At 37.4% G+C, this 20,056-nt stretch overlaps 1 protein-coding gene across 2 annotated transcripts in view; it reads right to left on the reverse strand.

Moving 5' to 3' along the window:
• DDX46 (DEAD-box helicase 46) overlaps positions 1-17,699 on the reverse strand; it is a 49,249-nt gene extending 31,550 nt beyond the window's left edge. For both annotated transcript variants that reach the window (XM_055428788.2, XM_055428787.2), the window contains exons 1-10: positions 17,513-17,699; positions 15,192-15,380; positions 13,586-13,729; positions 9,828-9,924; positions 6,740-6,905; positions 4,228-4,379; positions 3,354-3,467; positions 1,912-2,077; positions 1,090-1,210; positions 344-519 (exon numbers count right to left, since the gene is read on the reverse strand). In XM_055428788.2, the coding sequence (XP_055284763.1) occupies positions 344-519; positions 1,090-1,210; positions 1,912-2,077; positions 3,354-3,467; positions 4,228-4,379; positions 6,740-6,905; positions 9,828-9,924; positions 13,586-13,729; positions 15,192-15,380; positions 17,513-17,529 (1,342 nt within the window). In that variant the 5' untranslated portion in view covers positions 17,530-17,699. The remainder of the gene's footprint in view (positions 1-343; positions 520-1,089; positions 1,211-1,911; positions 2,078-3,353; positions 3,468-4,227; positions 4,380-6,739; positions 6,906-9,827; positions 9,925-13,585; positions 13,730-15,191; positions 15,381-17,512) is intronic.
• Between the last annotated feature and the right edge of the window lie 2,357 nt (positions 17,700-20,056).

Below are 20,056 nucleotides of genomic sequence, written 5' to 3' on the forward strand. Positions count from 1 at the left end.
CAATCTTCTATGTTGAGTATATAGATCCACTCATATGAGCTAAGAACAAACCTCAACATAAATAAACAGATAGATGCATGAGGATTCTACCTGCCGAGTCAGAGTTTAAAAACTGAGCTGTGCCAGGAGAGGCTGTTTTTGTACTTCTGAGATGTCACTCCAGAGCTCTGAAGAGTCTCACTCCACCTGCTGGTAAGGGGAAATCAGCCCCAAAGTGCCAAATTTATAGAGGAACTGTACATAAAGACATCTTTATTGTTATACTTATTACAAAGCATCAGGTCTTTCTGATTAACTGACCAAGTTATTATCTGAAAAAATAGTTTAACAAAAGGAACTGTACCTATTGGCCCCTCTCCTTCTTCTAAAGACCTCTGATCCATGATGTGTCTAAACATGGGCAACAGAAAGGCAATGGTCTTTCCACTTCCTGTCTTGGCAATACCAATCAAATCTCGTCCAGACATTATCGCAGGAATCGCCTGGGTTTGGATTGGCGTGGGCTTTTCATAACCATGCCTTAAAAAGCAAACCATAGGAAGACAATAATAAGACTGTGGTGATCTTTGGGCTCTCAAACTATAAGTTTTCCAAAATGTATATCCATATGATGAAATTTTTATTTGGCAAAAAGGAATGAAGTACTCAGACATTCTACATCATGGATGATGTAGAAATATTTGAAAATATTATGCTAATTGGAAGAACCCAGTCACAAAAGACTATATACAAGTATGATCTAATTTATATGAAATGTCCAGAATACACAAATCTATTAAAAGTAATAGGTAAGAGGCTGCCTTATGTGGAGAAGAAGAAAGAAAAATGAATACTAATAGATCCAGGCCTCTTTTGGGTGTGATGAAAATGTCATAAAATTATAATAATGACTACACAACTTCATAAATATACTGAAAATCGTAAACTAAGGGGTAAACTTTATGGTATGTAAATCATATCTCAAGAAAACTGTTTAACAAAAATCAATATTTTCCATTAGAGTAAAATGTAAGCAAAGGAATTATTTGTGTAACAGGTTATTTTCAGTAGCAAGATATTGAAAAATGTGGACAACCTCTGAACACTTACTTTTTGAGAGAATTTAAGATCTTCATAGAAATTCCACACTGAACCCAAGATTTAATTGGTTTGGGGCAACCTTTCCCCTTGACAGTAATGCCCTCCATTTCCAACCGAAATACATTCACCTCTACAAAACAAAATCCAGATTAAAAACTCTTAAAAATTGTTCTATCAATGCCCTCTACTTTTCAATGAGGCATGGTAAGATTAAGAATCAATTCTTTTTTAGTGTTCCCAAAGATAATTCCACATAAAAGCTCCATGACAATGCACTGAACAGCTCTGACAGACAAAGCGATTAGTGTTGCAACCAACTAGGAACAAAAGAAGCACCCCGATTTCTACAATTTGGCTTTTATTTTGACTTAAATTCTAACAGCAATAAAAGGACAGTGATTCACAAGTAATACAACCACTTGTTCTTTAAGCTAGGGTTGCTCACATCATCCGTCAGTATCACACAGATTTATATCGGTTTCTAATTCTCAAATAAGACAAAAGCATAACAATACTCACTAACTTCACATGAAGAGTATTTTCACCCCTAAAAAGCTCAACTACGTAAGCCAAACGAATTTTTGCTCATTTTTAAAAAATGTTTCGCAAAACACACTAATTTCTAACTATTCCTAATCTCTGTGGATGTAGCAGTCTCACTCTCTAGAATGATTTCTCACGTTCCAGTTCACTCTCATTTCTCCAGGTAAGTTGGGCACATTTCTCCTACTCATCCATCAACTCACAGGCCTATCAACATGCCTCCCAGGCAGGGTGAAGTGTATTTCCCCCGTCCCCAAAATATCCGATAAATGAATAAACAAATTTTACCCTCTTGAGACATTTTTGCCAATTCTGGAACTTCAACATAGAAGTTTTTTCTGAATGGTTCATATTCAATTTTTCCATGATCCACTGGTTCTAGAAGCTTTCTCTGCTTTGTCTGGTAACCTGTAAGAGCTGTCTGAAGATCAACTTCTTCCTCCTCTGAAGAATACTGTACCAAAAAGAGAAAAATTAAGAGCTAAATCTATTACTATCTTCCTAAGGAAGAAATATTCTTAACTTTAAAAATGTTCCACTCCTAGAAAATATTCTTTTCCTCTTCTTTTATTTTCTGAACTTTCCAACTTAGCTTATTTTTTCATTGTCATTATAGAAAGCTATAGTAACAATATAAAGCTAAAACAAAAAACTAATTCTAACATAGCTTTAATGAAGTTCTGCTATAATTTTCTCTATATAAATCATTACAATGAATGTTAATAGTAAAAAATTTCATTCTGTCACTTCATTTTTTCTCTCCCTATTCTATGTCTGGGATGTACCGATGAGGGACAAGGATGAATCAAAATTTGGCCTACACATGTGCAGCAATACAGATGAACCTAGAGAACATTATACCATGTGAAATAAGTCAGAGAAAGACAAATATGATATCACTTAAATGTAGACTCAAGAAAATAATACAAATGAATTTATTTTCAAAACAGAAACAGACTCACAGACCTAGAAAATAAACTTCTGGCTACCAAAGGGGAATAGGAAGGGGGAGGGATAAATTAGGAATGTGGGATTAATAGACACAAACTACTATACATAAAATAAGCAACAAGGATTTACTGTACAATGCTGGGAGACCTGGGTTCAATCCCTGGGTCAGAAAGATCCCATGGAGAAGGGAATGGCTATCCACTCCAGTATTCTTGCCTGGAGAAATCTATGGACAGAGGAGCCTGGTGGGCTACAGTCCATGGGATAGCAAAGAGTTGGACATACTGAATGACTAACATTTTCACTTTTCACACTTTCAAAGAGAATTACATGCAATATCTTGTAATAACTTATAACGAAAAAGAATCTAAAAATATATGTGTGTATAACTGAATCACTTTGCTGTACACTTGAAACTAACACTACATTGTAAATCAGCTATACTTCAATTTAAAAAAAAGCAGGTATACAAGAGGTCAAAGAGGTTAAAATGTTCTACCAGTTTGGATATCTGGCTACAATACTGTTGAAAAAAGCAAGAATTTCTCCTGAGAGTAAACTGAGTAACTGAAAAGCACGCCTCTATCAATACTCTTCTTATGAATACTCATAGCATGGTATCACGTGCTGTGTGCTCAGTTGTGTCCGACTCTGTGTGACCCCATGGACCGTAGCCCACCAGGCTCCCTTGTCCATGGAATTCTCCAGGCAAGAATACTGGAGTGGGCTGCTGTTTCATTCTATGGTAGCATGAACAAAGTCAAAAATTAAAGAATTACCTCCATGGCATCCTGGTCATTCTCCATCAGCTCACCTTTCTTCTTATCAGAATCTACGACTGCTTTTTTGGTTGTGACAACTGTGACAACTTTTGTGACTCTTGGCCCAGACTTCTAAAAAAAAGAATGTGAAATATTTTGCTAAAGTTGAAACACAAAGTATAAACCAAATGAAACACAATGATAACTGCAACGATTTATAATTGGAACTTAGTTGTCAGTGACTATTAATGCAAAAACAAACAGTAGCCCACTTTCTCCTTAAATTTGAAAATGTAATACAATAGCATTACATTTCCTAACACAATACATAGGTAATTAGGTATGTACTATGTAATTTTATATAATATTATGTAATATATTTTAAAAATACTATTAAATAGTACTTTTCACTCATTCCACAAACCAAATACTATCCCAGGATCTTAAGATGAATCAATAAACAAAACAGGTAAAGATCACTGCTCTTGGGAAGATTTTAGAAGAAGGAAAAAGAGAAGGAACAAACACAACATTGAATTATACAATTTGTCAAAAAGTAATAATTTTATTAAGAAAAAGAAAACCTAGACTAAAGATCAGGAGTATAAAAGATGGGAATGTTGGAAAAGGACCTACTGAGAAAGTAACAAGTAAGCAAAAACACTAAACAAAGATGATAATAGTAATGATGACTTCTAAAAGGACATTTGCAGTTAAAATTTGCTAGTATCTCTGCTCTTTAGAAAAAGTACGGACACTTCTGACATGCAGAAGGAAACAAAATCATTAACTTTATAAAGCCATGCAAGTCAGTAGTAGGTCAATGCAACAATGAATTCAAGGTATTCAACTAGGAATATATATCTTTAAAAATAGGAAAAAAATCCCATACCTTTTCATTTCCCCCACCACCTTTCACACTTCTCATATTAAACTTTTTTACTTCCTCTTTCACTTCTTCCATGTAAGCATCTAATGGATCTAACTCTTCACCCTCCATTTCATTTCCTTCCTTTTCAGCCTCTGCAGGATCATCTTCATCATCTAAAATATCAGAACACACTTTCAATATGTGTTTCAAAGGGGAATATTTCACAGTCAGATCACACCCCTACTATTAAAGCCTCTTCTCTTAACTACCCAAATACCATCCTTATCAATTAATCCAGGCACAATACAGTTCAAATACTCATACTGGCAAGGTTTTAAATCAAACAAGCATTAGTTCTGAATAATACTAATAATAAAAGAAATAAATAATAAATTATTAAACTGAAAAGAGGAAGAAACACTAATATGTCTAAAAGATGGATCTCTGGTATTATTTTACAACTACACTAATAGAAGCAAAACTAAAAACTTTGCTAAAAGGATATGTTTATCTCTCTTCTTTCAATCACTTTTCTTTAATCACAGGAAGAAAAAATTAATACCATATTCTAAAGACAATCTCATGTTTTTTACATAACTATCATCAGGGAAGCCGGGTATGCTGCAGTCCATGGGCTAACAGAGTCAGACACAACTTAGTGACTGAACAACCACATCATCACCATTTACAGACATAATCCATTAATCTATTTAGAACAAAACACCCTGTTGAATTTTCACAGAAAATGAAAACTTCACAAGGATTTTCACAAAAAAAAAAAAAAAAAAAGGAGCAAAATTCCCTTTTCCTATAAAATCTCATTATTTCACTCAACTAATATCTTACACATCAAAATCAGTTGTGAAGTTGCATTTAGTTGCATTGAGCAGCTTCAGCTGCATTCAACAAATTCTGATAAATTCTGTTTTCATTTTTATTCTGCTACAAATATTTTCTAATTTTCCTTGTTATGATTTCTTAGATACAACCAACACTTAAAAGTGGACATTTTCTATCCAAATACATGGAGTTGTTAAAGTATCCTTGATACTAATTTCTCATTTAATTGCTTTCTTCGCTGCAATCACTCTCTGTTTCTTCAGTCTCTTTATTGAGACTTTCAATGATTATGTCAAAGTTCTCTCTTGGTAAATGTCACACTGCAGTTGAAATATATGTGTGTTATTTTCAAATATCTTTTGATATTGATTTCTAACATAATTTCACCATGATAAGAGAACAGACTGTATGATTTTAATACCTGTAGACCATGAAATTTTTGCACTTTGCTTTATGTCCCTGGATATGTTCCAGTATCCCCTGGTTCACAGTCTATGGAAACTTGAATAGAAGTATCCTGCTTCAGTGTGAAAACTGTATAAATCTTAATTATGTTTAATTGGTTCATAGTGCTTTTGAGGTCTACTATATCCTTCTACTTTTCTGTCTATTCATTCCATTAACTTTTGAGAGTTTGATATTGAAACTCCAACTAAAAACCTTAATTTATCTACTTAAAAAATAATTATAATATATAGTGGAAATATATGTAACTTTTTTCTGTATTTTCCAAGTCTCCTGTAAATGTACTATCATACTTTCATAATTTAAAAAAGAAAAAAATAATCAAGATGTGCAGGGGAAATGTTGCTCTTCTAAGTTAGGAAAAAAATCAGAGGGACTTGGAAACATGCCCTTAACTTACCTTCACTACTAACATCTGAAGTAAAAAAATTAAAGAGCTATTTACTGACTGCCCATAAGCATCCAACTCTCCACTCTAAAGTAAAATCAGTGATCCTTACTGAATGTGACTCTACAGTTAAAATTTTAAAGTAATATGAAAAGGGGCATTGAAAAACCTCAAAATAAATCTAGTGACTCCACTTCTAGGTATAAACCCAAAAGAACCGAAAGTTGGGATTCAATCACATATGCATACACCAATGCTCACAGACGCATTATTTGCAATAGTCAAAAGATGGAAACAACTTATATATACAATAACAGATGAATAGGTAAACAAAATGTGGTATATACATACAACGTAATACTATCAGACTTAAAAAGAAAGGAAATTATGATAGACTACAATGGATGAATCTTGAACACACTTTGCTAAATAAAATAAGCCGGGTCACAGGACAAATATTATATGATTCCATTTATATAAGGTACCAAGAATAAGTAAATTCATAGAATCAGAAAGTAGACTAGATGTTATTAGAAATGAAGAGGTCGGGGAAGGCAGGATACTGTTGAATAAGGCAGAGTTTTTGTTTGGAATGATGAACACTGTTGAGTAAGGCAGAGTTCTGTTTGGAATTTTGTTTGGAAAGTTCTGGAAATGGACAGTGGTGATGGCTGCACAACTCTGTGAATTTGCTTAATATCACTGAACTGTACACTTAAAAATGGTTAAAACAGTAAACATTATGTGTATTTTTTACAATAAAAAATGGCCTATTACTTATAATCCTAGAATATTATACATGAATTGTTATTTAGGCTATTAGCAAACAAATGAATATACCATCATCATCTTCTAAACTCCATTTTTTCCCTTGTTTCATCTCTTCGATTTCCTTTTTCAGTTCCCCTATGTTTTCCATGGCCTTTTTACGTTGCTCTTCTCGCCATTTTTCTACTCTTTCTTTTCGCTTTCTCATTTCTTCTTCTAGCTTATTCTGGTCAAAGTTCTTGGGGTGAAAATAAAAAATAGAAGAAAATAAGGATCAACAGTTTTACTCCTACTGACACTCAAAATAACTTCTTCAAAGTATAAAGAAAGAAAAGGAAAAACAGGTGTCTACACAAAACTCCTAAATTCTGACCAGATTTAGATTACACATCTTTTTAACATATTAAGGAATAAACTAACAAAATGAAATCACAATAAAAAGTATCTTCAACTAATAAAGCAGAAAACTGAAGTCAGTCGTGTCCGACTCTTTGCAACCCCATGGACTGTAGCCTACCAGGCTCCCCCGTCCCTGGGATTCTCCAGGCAAGAGTACTGGAGTGGGTTGCCATTTCCTTCTCCAGGGGATCTTCCCAACCCAGGGATCGAACCCGGGTCTCCCGCATTGTAGGCAGACACTTTATCACCCGAGCCACCAGGGAAGCCAAAGACAGACTTCAAATACTATAACTTATTCTCCTTTTAGTTACTACCAATATGCACACATGAATTCAACTTCTCCCTCAAAGTGGAAACTAAAAGAACTGGCAAGCAAAGTTCCCTAATTATTACTCTCAACTGTAAATCCTTTAAACTTCTCCAAGACTGCCTCCCTGAGAAGGATTTTTTTATCACAATTTTCTATTTCAAACAAGTGAGTAAATGAAAGTTATTTATCAACATCATTAAGAAGTTCTGATCTTTCAGCCTTTAGGTCTAAGCTTTCCAGGAACAGCCATTCTAAAGCTTGTTTCACGATTATCAAAAATACTCTTCAAAGGAAAGAAAAATCAATTTCACAGCCACAATCAAGGACTTAAAGATTAAGCATCATAAAAATCAAAATTTTATACATGCTACAATTATATAAACAGGTATACAAACACACATGTAAAAAACAGTCAAAGAAAATACTAATAAACTGCAATGATGATGGCATTTGGGTATCTAGAATTACAGAGAATTATTTCTGACTTTCCAAGTATTTTATAATATGGTTATATCTATATTTTTAAAATAAATTTATTTCTTAAACAAACAAAACCTTTGACCATGAATTTACATCCTTCATAATTTCCATACTTTCTGAAGATGAGCCCCAGAAAGCTTATGCTTTCTCCTCAAGGTCACCCAGTCATTCCACTGCTGCTGCTGCTGCTGCTAAGTCACTTCAGTCGTGTCCGACTCTGTGTGACCCCATAGACGGAAGCCCACCGGGCTCCCCCTTCCCTGGGATTCTCCAGGCAAGAACACTGGAGTGGGTTGCCATTTCCTTCTCCAAGTCATTCCACAGTAGAAACTAAATCAGAAACCAGACCTCCAGACTTCTTGTGTTAATTTCGTAGATAACCTGCTCAGCAAGCAGGTCCCTTAAAAAAAGAACCACTAAAAAAAAAAAAAAATTAGCCTTCAAAAAAAAAAAAGGAAGTGAAGCTGTAATATATTATAAAATGGGCAAAAGATATGAACAGGCAATTCAAAGTGCAGATAGTAAATAAAGTTAAAATGCCTTAATTATTGGTTTACATTATGTTCATAGCACTTAAAAACATTTACTCATGTTTAAAGACATGCAACTCAAAATAATAAGAAATCAATTACCTCCTATAACACTTGCAAAAATTAAATTTCAAAATACCCATGTTGGCAAGAATGTGAGGAAACAGACATTTTTACTTCTAAAATCTTAATTTTCACAATATTTGTGGAGGGCAATTTGATACTATCAATCAAAATGTTTAATCTTTAGAGCCAGCCCTCTGGATGTGAGTGCTCATCCTCCAAATTCAACAAACTGAATCAAAAATATGCAGGAAAAGAAAATTCCAGAAAGTTCCAATAATCAAAAATTGAATTTGCCCTAGGCTAGCAACTGCTTCGGAGAAGGCAATGGCAAGCCACTCCAGTACTCTTGCCTAGAAAATCCCATGGACGGAGGAGCCTGGTAGGCTGCAGTCCGTGGGGTCACTAAGGGTCGGACATGACTGAGCGACTTCACTTTCACTTTTCACTTTCACACATTGGAGAAGGAAATGGCAACCCACTCCAGTGTTCTTGCCTGGAGGATCCCAGGGAGGGGGGAGCCTAGTGGGCTGCCATCTATGGGGTCGCACAGTCAGACATGACTGAAGCAACTTAGCAGCAGCAGCAGCAGCAACTGCTTACATAGGATTTACATTGTATTTACAACAATTCACACAGCATCGACATCATATTAGGTATCATAAGTGATCTAGAGATGACAACCTATGCAGGGAGGATACCCATGGTTATACTAAGTCATTTTATATAAAGGACTTGAACATCTGAAGGTTTTGCTATCCAAAGGGTCCTGTAATTAATCCCCCTCCGATACTGAGGGAAAGCTGTATACCCACTGACAAAGTAATTTCTTTACTTGGTATTAATTTACCCTATACTATATTCACAGAACACATGTGTAGTAGGATTAATCTACCATTGTTTATAATGTGGACTAGAGACAGCCTAAATACCCATTTACCTTTTCTTCAACAAAACACTACGCAGGCATTAAGAACAACAAGCACTACCTATGTAAACAGCTACATAAAGATATCCAATATTTAACAAAGGAAAAAGAAATGTATTCTATTTCTTAAGTTAGAATCTTTGTATACTGCGATTTATTATTCTTAAGACCTTATATACTGATAAAGTAATTCATAATTTAAAAGCAACAAAAAAGCAAGGCACAGAATAGTGCATATAGTATGATCACATTTTATACATAAAATTAGATAATGTGTATGGATATGTAACTTTCAGAAAAATGCTCTCACAGGAAAAACTATCATCTTACAGGTATTTTACAAATTTGCTATTATTTACTTAAAAATAAAACATAGAGCATGAAAACCAAAAACCAGTCACTACAGAAACAAATTCAATACTACACTATTATTTATGTTAGTAAACATACACCAGCATCCTTTTCTTTTTCATCCTCTTTGTCATCTTTGTCTTTCTTCTTCTCTTTAGAACTTTCCCCACTATCTGTTTTCTCTTTGGATCTAGACCTGCCAAAAAAGAGGGAGAGAGGGACATCATCTATCTGTGTTTGGATACATTCATTGTAAAACACTTAGACTTGTATTTTACTTTTAAGTAAGAAATAAACTTCCAAGGCTCAGCTGAATTTTTATATACCGTTAATAAGCAACTTGGAAATACAATGAAGAATTAATCCCATAACAGTAACTGCAAATATTACTCCATATCTGAAAACTGACCAAAGGTAAATTGGACACAGCATGTAAAAATAATTACAAAAATTTAAACAAGATATTTAAAATGTAACAAATGGAGCACTATACCAAAACATCAAAAGTCCGTAAGATAACTGATGTATGTAATAAAATTTCAAATCCCAACAAGCATGCATTTTGACCTTACTTATGGCATCTAAAAATGAGTTAAATTCCTTAACTGTACTATAATCAAATTAGTTGACCTTTCCCCTCCTTTATGATTGGTGCTTTTAAGAGGGCTTCCCTGGTGGCTCAGTGGTAAAGACTCCATCTGCCAATGAAGAGGACGTGGGTTTGGTGAAGACCCCACGTGCCACAGGACAACTACACCCGTGAGCCATAACTACTGAAGCCACAGCGTCTAGAGCCCGTGCTCCACAAGAGAAACCACTGCAATGAGAAGCCCGCACACCACAACAAACAGGAGCCTCCGCTCACTGCGACTAGAGATATTCTCTAGCATAAACTTCCAAAAAGTTTATAGCTTTGCCATCTTATTTGGTTTTTAATCTGTTTGAAAATGCTTTCTGCGCATAGAATGAGGTAGCCGGTCTTATTTTATCAAAGGATAGCAAATGTCCCTGACACCATTTATTGGAAAAACCTTTCCCCACTATTTATGTCAGCATAGTCATTTATAAATGATCTTATATATGTAGATTTGATTCCAGGTTCTTTATAAGGTTTCAGTAATCTATGTGTTTATCCCTACAATAAAGCCACACTCTTGATTTCTACAACTTTATGACAAGCCTTGATACCTGGTAGTGAAAGTCCTTTTATCTTGTTCTTTGAGACTGCTTCCTAATTTTATAACCGGTTTGTTAAATATTTTTCTATTTATGTTTGCCAAGAACTTTTTAAACATTAATGTATGTTGAAGTTAGTAAGACAGATGCTTTTTCTGAATTTACTATGAAGAAAGCTGAGCGCAGAAGAATTGATGCTTTTGAACTGTGGTGTTGGAAAAGACTCCTGAGAGTCCTTTGGACTGCAAGGATATCCAACCAGTCCACCCTAAAGGAGATCAGTCCTGGGTGTTCATTGGAAGGACTGATGTTGAAGCTGAAACTCCAATACTTTGGCCACCTGATGCGAAGAGCTGACACATTTGGAAAGATTGAGGGCAGGAGAAGGGGATGATAGAGGATAAAATGGTTGGATGGCATCACCAACTCAATGGACATGGGTTTAGGTGGACTCCAGGAGCTGGTGATGGACAGGGAGGCCTGGCGTGCTGCGGTTCATGGGGTCGCAAAGAGTCGGACACGACAGAGCAACTGAACTGAACCTGAATCTACTTAAGTAACCATGACTTTTCTCCTTGGATCACACTGATAGAGTTTCTAATGTTAACTCAACTTTTCATTCCTGGTATAAACCCCACTAGTTTATGATCTGTCTTATCTTTTTGACATACTGTTAGAAGTAGCATGCTAATCTTTTATGTTCAGACTGAGTACAGCCTATAATTTTGTTTTTTCACACTGCCCTTGTCAGGTTTTCCTCATCCTTTTATTAACTGCCTTCATTTTATGAATGTTTCTTCCTTCTAAGCCTTTGTTCCTCACAAGTGTCATTACAGAGTACAAAGATAAATCAGAGTAAAATATTTGCCACTCATATAACAAGAGAATTATCTGGAACATTTAAAAACAAAAACTTCTATAAATCAAATTTTAAAGAGAGAAACAAACCAATAGGAAAATGAGAAAAAGATTTAAACATGTACTTTAGAAGAAATCTGAAAGACCAAAGAACATATGGAAAGGTGTTCAACTTCACCAGTAATCAAAGAAATGCAAATTAATACCATAACGATATTTTTATTATATGTCTATCAAAAATTTAAAGGAATGACAATACCTAATACTGGGTATGGAGGGACACAATTCTCATAAACTGCTGGAAGTACAATTAGTATATACTCCTTGGAAAGCATTTGGGATTACTTAGTTAAAGTGAAGCTATGTTTATTCTATGACCATGCAACTTCACTCCTAGATATACACCCAAGGGGAACTCATACACATGTATATGCTAATATGCAATGCAGGTGGATTATGTACTGTCTGAGCCACCAGGGAAGCCCATACACATGTATACTGGGATATATATACAAAAATGTTCATTATAGCCTCAAAGTTAAAACAACTCAAACATCCATCTCAGCAGAATGGATAAATAAAGTGGTATATTTATATCACGGGGCTTCCAAGATGGATCAGTGGGAAAGAGTCCACCTGCCAATGCAGGAAACCCAAGAGACCCAGCTTCCATCCCTGGTTCAGGAAGATCCCCTGGAGGAGGAAACAGCAACCTGTTTCAGTATTCTTTCCTGGAAACTTCCATGGATAGAGGAGCCTCGCAGGCTACAATCCATGGGGTCCCAAAGAGTCAAGACACGACTGAGTACACATATTTATACCACATGATAGTGGTTCAGCAATAAAATAAACTATTGTGATGAGCAACAGAGATAACTCTCAAGGTTTAGCAAAAACACAAAAGACATGACTCATTCACATAAAATTAAAAAACACATAAACCTAAATTATCCTTTTTTCATTTATAAAGAAACAATTAGGACATTACTAACACCAAAGTCAGCAGTGATTTCATCTAGGCAAGTAGAAAGCTGGGTTAGCGAAGGGACATGCAGGGCTTCCAGTGGGGTACAGATAATGTTCTATTTCTTAACTGTGGTGGTGGTTACATGAATCTTGCTTTATATTTATTTAATAAACTGTATGTTTATATTTCATTCATTTCTCTGAATTTATATTTTAAATTTAAAATTATCCCAATGGGCATTATAACACTGACCTGATAAAACAAAAGTAAAATTTATAAAGTAAATAAATTAGGAAAAATCTTCAAAACCAATACGAAGAAAACAGAAACAAAGCCAGGACACCACTTTAGAAGCAGTAAAAGGCAACGAACAAAGCATTAACAAGAGAAATATAGAGTAAACATATTACATCTAATAGATATAACTAATATCTCAAAATTGAATGGTACGAACATCTTAAGGAAACATGTAGATTTAACTTACACAAGTGAAGTTCACCCATTATGAATAGCAGCTCAGCAATGTAAAAATGTTATTTGTCAATCAACAGTAGAAACACTAAGAAAATAACTTCAAAGAAAAAAACATAGTTCCCACAAAGATGTATATAAAATGTACTTCTGATCATTAACAGTAGGTATTAAATGAAGGAACAATGCATTATGACTGTTAAAACTAACAGAATTTAGGTATCTTCTAAAAGCACTACAAGCTTTATAACTTATTGAAATAAAATTAAGCTAACAGCTCGTGGTAGCAGCCAAATTCAGCATTTACAAGGATTTTTTTTTTAAAGTGTAGGAAAGAGAGTTAGTTCCCAACCCACATGATAGATACAGCCAATGTTAACATTACCTATTCTCAGCTTTCTTGCTTTTATTGCCGGGACTGGAAGATCGGGATCTTCGGCCTCGGCTTCTACTCCTTGAACGTCTCCTGTCCCGACTTCGAGATCTTCTTCGTTCTCGACTTCTATCTCTCTCTCTACTTCTGGAACGCCTGCAAGGGGGACACGTTTCATTTATTCTATGACCAAGTAGAACTTCTATTTCAGATCATGGTTTCTGCCTCATGTTGAAAGAAGCTTCTAAATTATTACCATTGTTAAAGACAGATTTCAATTAACTATCAAATCAGTTTAACAGGGAACAAGTAAAGCCAATTCTTACAAGTGGTTAGTGGGAAAAATGAGGATACTAATTTCGCAATGATGTTTGTTGAAAAACAGAGGAAATATGTAGTAATAGCTGTTCGAAATCTATGACCTATAGCAGAAAATCTAAATTTCAAAGATAGCTGAAATCTCAGTATAAGGATGGGCAGAATGGGTCTGTGGAAAGATTACAGATACAAAAATTAGGGGATGAAAATTTCTGTCCTGGTGCTGCTACTAACTAGTGACATACCCAGGGCAGATCAACTCTCTGGGTCTGTTTCCTTATCTATCTAATACAGAGACATCACCAAATAATCTCAAAATCCTTCTTGCTCTATAATCTTGTAATTTTATTTTCACATCAAAAAGAGACCAAAAAAAAGGTAAGAGACCAAATCTTATATGACACTTAATAAGTACTTGACTGTATTGTATGAAACTTCCGGAGACCACATAATATAAAACTGAGTAAGTTAATACTATCCTCATTGTTATGGGTGAAGTTTCCCTAAGAACCAATATCTCAAAAAGATAAACTCAAAGTTCTTTCTGAGATCAGTCCACAGCACCTGTATAATCATGTCTTCTTTCCTATTTTAAAGAGAAACTTTCTTAAAAAACTTTTTTTTGGCATGAGAGATTATTTTTATTTAAAGACTGCTTTTCGCCACCAGGCAAGTTACAGATGCTTGGTTGATACCAAGGAATATTTAATCAAGCACAAGCTTTTAAAAACTAGGATGTTCTTTGGTTAAATCTAAAAAAGTTCTTTCAAATCACTTCAGACAAGAAGGGGACACGGCTCTATTCTGTTTTCTCCAGTCGGCTCCAGTGGTGGCTCTGAACGCAGGATCAGCCTTCTGCGGACAGGATTAGATTAGAATTCCCTCAATGGCACAGTACCTCAACTTTTACTTCTTTTCTTTAAACCTTTCCTGGAGGCTTTAAGAGTTCTTTGTGGTGTTGCACAGCAGAAAGCAAAACAACATTGTAAAGCAATTTTTCTCTAATTAAAAAAAATTTTTTTTAAGTTCTCTTTGGATTACAAGAAATACCACCTCAAGTTTACAAACTTAAAATACTGTTTGACAGTAGAAAGGGGAAAAAAAAAATACTCTTTGAAAGGTTTTGTTCTAGGCAAATCACTTATGTACCTAATCAAATCAGCTGGGATTAAAACAGACAGCCAACAAACAGACCAGTAAATTCTACTACCAATTAAAGGACCACCAAAACTTTTAAAGAAGCCCAATTTAACTGAGAAGGCCCAATTTATCAAGAGCTCTTTGGAGATTAATGTCTTACCTCAGACGCTTCCTGTCTCTTGACCGAGATCTTCTTTTATCCCTGCTACGAGACCTCTCTCTCCTTCTGTCTCTATCCCTGCTTCTAGACCGTCTGTCATCTCCACGTTTACTTCTTTTGTCTGAGGGTGAACGACTTCTAGATCGACTTCCAGAGCGTCCCCGTGATGCTGATCGCTTCCGATAGTGGCTAGAATATTAAGTTAAAGATTAAGCTTAGCAAAAACACTTAGCTTCTATTACATTTTATTTTATTATTTTCCCTAAAAGTCTCAGCAGATAAACACTGAAAGGACACTTTACACATCAACTTTCTTAAAATTAGAGGCAAAGAGTGAACTCTTCCACTACAGCAGATGTGGAGAGGAAAAACTGTTAGAGAAGTAAGAACAGTAAGCAAAAGAGACCAAGCTCCTGCTTTTGAGGCTCAAGCAGCTTTGTGCTCTGGTAAAGGAAGAGAAGACAAGTTAAAAAAAAAAAAAGTCAATACAATGTCATTTGGAGCTATGGAGAAAAACAGCTGAGAGTTGCATGGTAGCCAAATGTGCAGAGTTTTATAGGCGGTTATCAGGACAGTCTTTTTTTTTCTTTGAGAAGGCTATTGGAGGATTTTAAGAATTATTATTTTTAAAGCACTACTCTGGCTGCTAAGGAGAAAACAAACCAAAGAAAGGCCAGGGCAGAAGCAGGGAAAATAGGTAAATAGCAATCAAGCAAGTAAGAGACACTGATGGCTTGGATCAGAATGTCAGGTGTAGAGTTGTTGACAAGTATCAAAAGCTGGGTACTGGGTATTTTAATGACTAATTAAATGTCAAGTACAACAGCAAATCTCCTGCACAAGTCATGCAAGGCAGAGCGGTGGGGGAGAAGGACTACAGGATGGAAGGGACCTTCTTGGGAAGGGCCCTGAAAGGTTCATCTTGAAAGCAGTAAGAACCAATGGACATAAGAGCATGGAAATGACATAACCTTATGTTTATTTCACTTCCCTGGTGGCTCAGATGGTAAAGCGTCTGTCTACAATGCGGGAGACCTGGGTTCAATGCCTGGGTTGGGAAGATCCCCTGGAGAAGGGAATGGCAGCCCACTCCAGTACGCTTGCCTGGAAAATCCCATGGACGGAGGAGCCTGGTGGGCTATAGTCCAAGGAATCGCAAAGAGTCGGACACGACTGAGCGACTTCACTTCACTACGTTTATTTCAGAAGTATCATTCTGGCTGCAGTGTGGAATCAATTAGGAGAGCAAGATCAAACGGAGCTAATCAACTTGAGGGAAATGTAGCAGTCTGAGCAATATATGATTAAGGCCTGAATTAAGTCAGGGAAAGCAAGAATGGCAACAGAGTGTAGAATCTAACTGGATGTAAACACTGAGAGGAGGAGGAGTCAAACAAATATCCCTTCTAGGTTTCCCGCCTGGGTGGCCAGACAAATACCAATGCTTCCACGGGGATTTCAAAGACTTTTAAATAAATTTCCCGTAGTTATGGAAATACTCTTTATCCAGTTAAACGAATAAACACTTTATAGATTTGTTAAATTTTATCAAGCTCTACCCTTAAGCGTTGCCCATTTCCCTGAAAGTTAATTATACCTCAGTAAAGTACTACTACCTTATTATTTACATCCTACATATAAATTATCTTTCAGTAACCGCTAAATATTAACCAAACTTGTGCATTAAAGATAAAAAATCTCAAGATCCCAAACCAGTGAACAATATAAACTGTTTTTGAAATAAGTTCTAATAAGAGCTCCAAATTCTCAGTTTTAAAAGGATAAAAACACATAACAGACAACCTGAGATCTATTTACAAAGTAAATGTCCATGTCACAAGCATTTATTGTAGCCCAATAAAAAAGCCTATTCATGTAGAAAGTTATGCGTGTTGTAAAAATGTTTGTTGACCACACGCTCCTTTCAATTAACTTAAGAAAATATCCCGCGCTCACAAAGAACGAAAGTAGCGATAAGGACCAAAGATATGGTCCAAACGCGAAGTGGCGAGAAATTCATTTGGGATCGCCATTGAATGAGGAGATCCTGGAAAGCTCCGCGGAAATGGCGGGATCTCTTAGAGGTCCTGGAGCGGTGTTCCCGCTCCAGGGGCTCGAACCGGCCGATGGCATGCAGGGGAACCCTGTGCCCACCGCCCACCCAAGTGCAGCCACTCAGCAGAGGTCCCCCAGCCCCGCCAGCAGCCGCGGGCAGCGCTGGCCACACGTGGGGCCGCGCTAGCCAGGCCCGGCCCCGAGGCCACCTCGACTCCCGCCAGTTCCCCCCAAGGAAGCGCTCGGCGGTCGGCGCTCCGCCTTACCGTGACTCCCTGCCCATACCGCCTGCTGTGCGAAACCGGCGCCCTTCGGAACCACGCGCAGGAGAACCGGACAGATTAGGAGAACGCACGGCCCTCGGCACGCCGGGAAAGGGGCACCACTAACAGGCGGCCACAGACACAGTGGCAGCCGCCACCCGAACGCAGCCAACGAAAACAAGACGTGCTGGCGCCAGCGGCAGGAAGGAAAAAGCGGGCCGGAAGTGGTTGTCGCTCCACAGCGCCTCCTATAGGCTGGAGGCCGCACAGCACCGGCTGCGTGAAAAGCGATTGGCTCCGCCGGGTTTTCCTTGCAGAGTCACCGGAGCCCGCAGGTCTCGGTGCGGTAGTGGGCAGTGCCTCAACCTTGCAGACCCTGGGAGGGTCTTTCTCACTAGCAGCACTGAAGCGCCATAAATATCCCCGAGCTGTCCCAGGACCTATACTGACATCTGCCTTAACCTGAGCTAAGGGATGCTACAAACATTTCAGTTCACTCTCATTCATTTATATATTCATTTATACATATTGTTACGTGTCAGGTATGTCCTAGATTCCAATGAGCTTTCAATGTAGTGGCAGACATGAAGCGAAATGAAAGTTGCTCAGTCGTGTCTGACTCTTTGCGATCCAAGGGACTGTATGCAGCCCGCCAGGCTCCTCTGTCTGTGGGATTTCTCAGGCAAGAATACTAGAGTGGGTTGCCATTTCCTTCTCCTGGGGATCTTCCCATCCCAGGGATGGAATCCCTGTCTCCCGCATTGCAGGCAGATTCTTTACTGTCTGAGCCACCAGGGAAGCCCAGTGGCATACATAGACGTTAATACAAACACTTGCAGAAGTTTTGCAACAGGAAAGAGATTCTACCATAAGAGCAAAATTCAGAAAAAAGAGTTCCCTGAGGAAGTGACCTTCGAAGTAAGATTTGAAGACTTTAAAGGAGTTAACTCAGTGAACAGGAGGAAGAGCTAAACATCTGTACACAAGATTATAAGGGCTCTCTTGGAAGCATTCCAGTGCTTCCAATTCAGGGGTCCAGGTTGGGATCCCTGGTCAGGGAACTAAGGTCCCACATGCCACGAGGAGCCACAAAAAAAAAAATATATATATATATATATATATATATCATGGTTCTTAACATTGTCTGCGCTTGGGAGCTTAAATGCATACGGATGCATGTGTTCCATTCTGATATTCTGATTTGATTGGTCTGGAGTCCCTCCTATGCATTGGGAATTTTCAAGCTTCTCAGGTACTTCTGAAGTACAACCCAATCAAAGTGGAAAATGACTCACCTATTGGAACACATGCTGAAATGTTGAGTCTTTTTAACAGAAATCTATAAAGAAGTTGGAGACAGGCTCTCATTTACTTTACATGTCTTTGTACGATTTTATGTTCTTACACATAAGGATGATAGAAAAGTTCCATATCTTCACTGTGGTAATCACTGCATGGAAGTATGTCAAAATTCATTGAACTGTACACTTTGGCCATGCCACAGCCCAAGGGACATCTTAGTTCCCAACCAGGGATCAATCTGGATCCCCTGCAGTAGAAGCACAAAGTTCTAACCACTGGACGGAAAAGAAATTCCCTGAACTATATGTTTTGAATTGGTGTGTTTTACTGTATGTAAATCTTACCTCAATAAATTTGAATTTTTAGAAAATGAAATCAAAAAGTTAAGACTCCAAGACAGGCCACTTGTGGCAGCAGGGCAGTCCATGCCAAGGGTAAGGAGAGCCTGAGCCAGTATCTGACAGAATGGACATCAAGGAGTCAGGTATCAGAGCCATTGTAAATTGCTTGTTTGTGGCCTGAAGGTTAAGGAGTGTAGGTTTCAGTCTAAAAGAAACAGGAAACTACCAAAGATGTAAACTGTGGAACAATGAAAAGTGGTCAGATTCTGGATGTATTCCCCAGGCAGCTTTCCAAACACTAACTGATAAAAAGGGTGTGAGATGCACTGGTAAGGGGAGGAATAAAGATGACTCCTAGGTTTTGAACAGAGCTACTGTGGATTGGAAGGACTGATGCTAAAGCTGAAACTGCAATACTTTGGCCACCTCATGCAACGAGTTGACTCACTGGAAAAAGACTCTGATGCTGGGAAAGGTTGGGGGCGGGAGGAGAAAGGGACGACCGAGAATGAGATGGCTGGATGGCATCACCGACTCTGTGGACATGAGTTTGAGTGAACTCCGGGAGTTGGTGATGGACAGGGAGGCCTGGTGTGCTGTGATTCATCCTGTCATTTTTGAGATTGCACCAAGTACTGCATTTCGGACTTCTGTTGACTAGGAGGGCCACTCCACTTATTCTAAGGGATTCTTGCTCACAGTAGTAGATATAATGGTCATCTGAATTAAATTCGCATTCCAGTCCATTTTAGTTCATTGATGCCTAAAATGTCAATGTTCACTCTTGCCATCTCCTCTTTGACCACTTCCAATTTACCTTGATTTATGGAACTAACATTACAGGTTCCTATGCAATATTGTTTTTTACAGCATCAGACTTTACTTCCATTACCAGTCACATCCA

Source organism: Moschus berezovskii, chromosome 8 (genome assembly GCF_049115385.1).
Source record: "Moschus berezovskii isolate FMDL1 chromosome 8, NW_MosBer_1.0, whole genome shotgun sequence".
Classification (NCBI taxonomy): Eukaryota; Metazoa; Chordata; class Mammalia; order Artiodactyla; family Moschidae; genus Moschus; species Moschus berezovskii.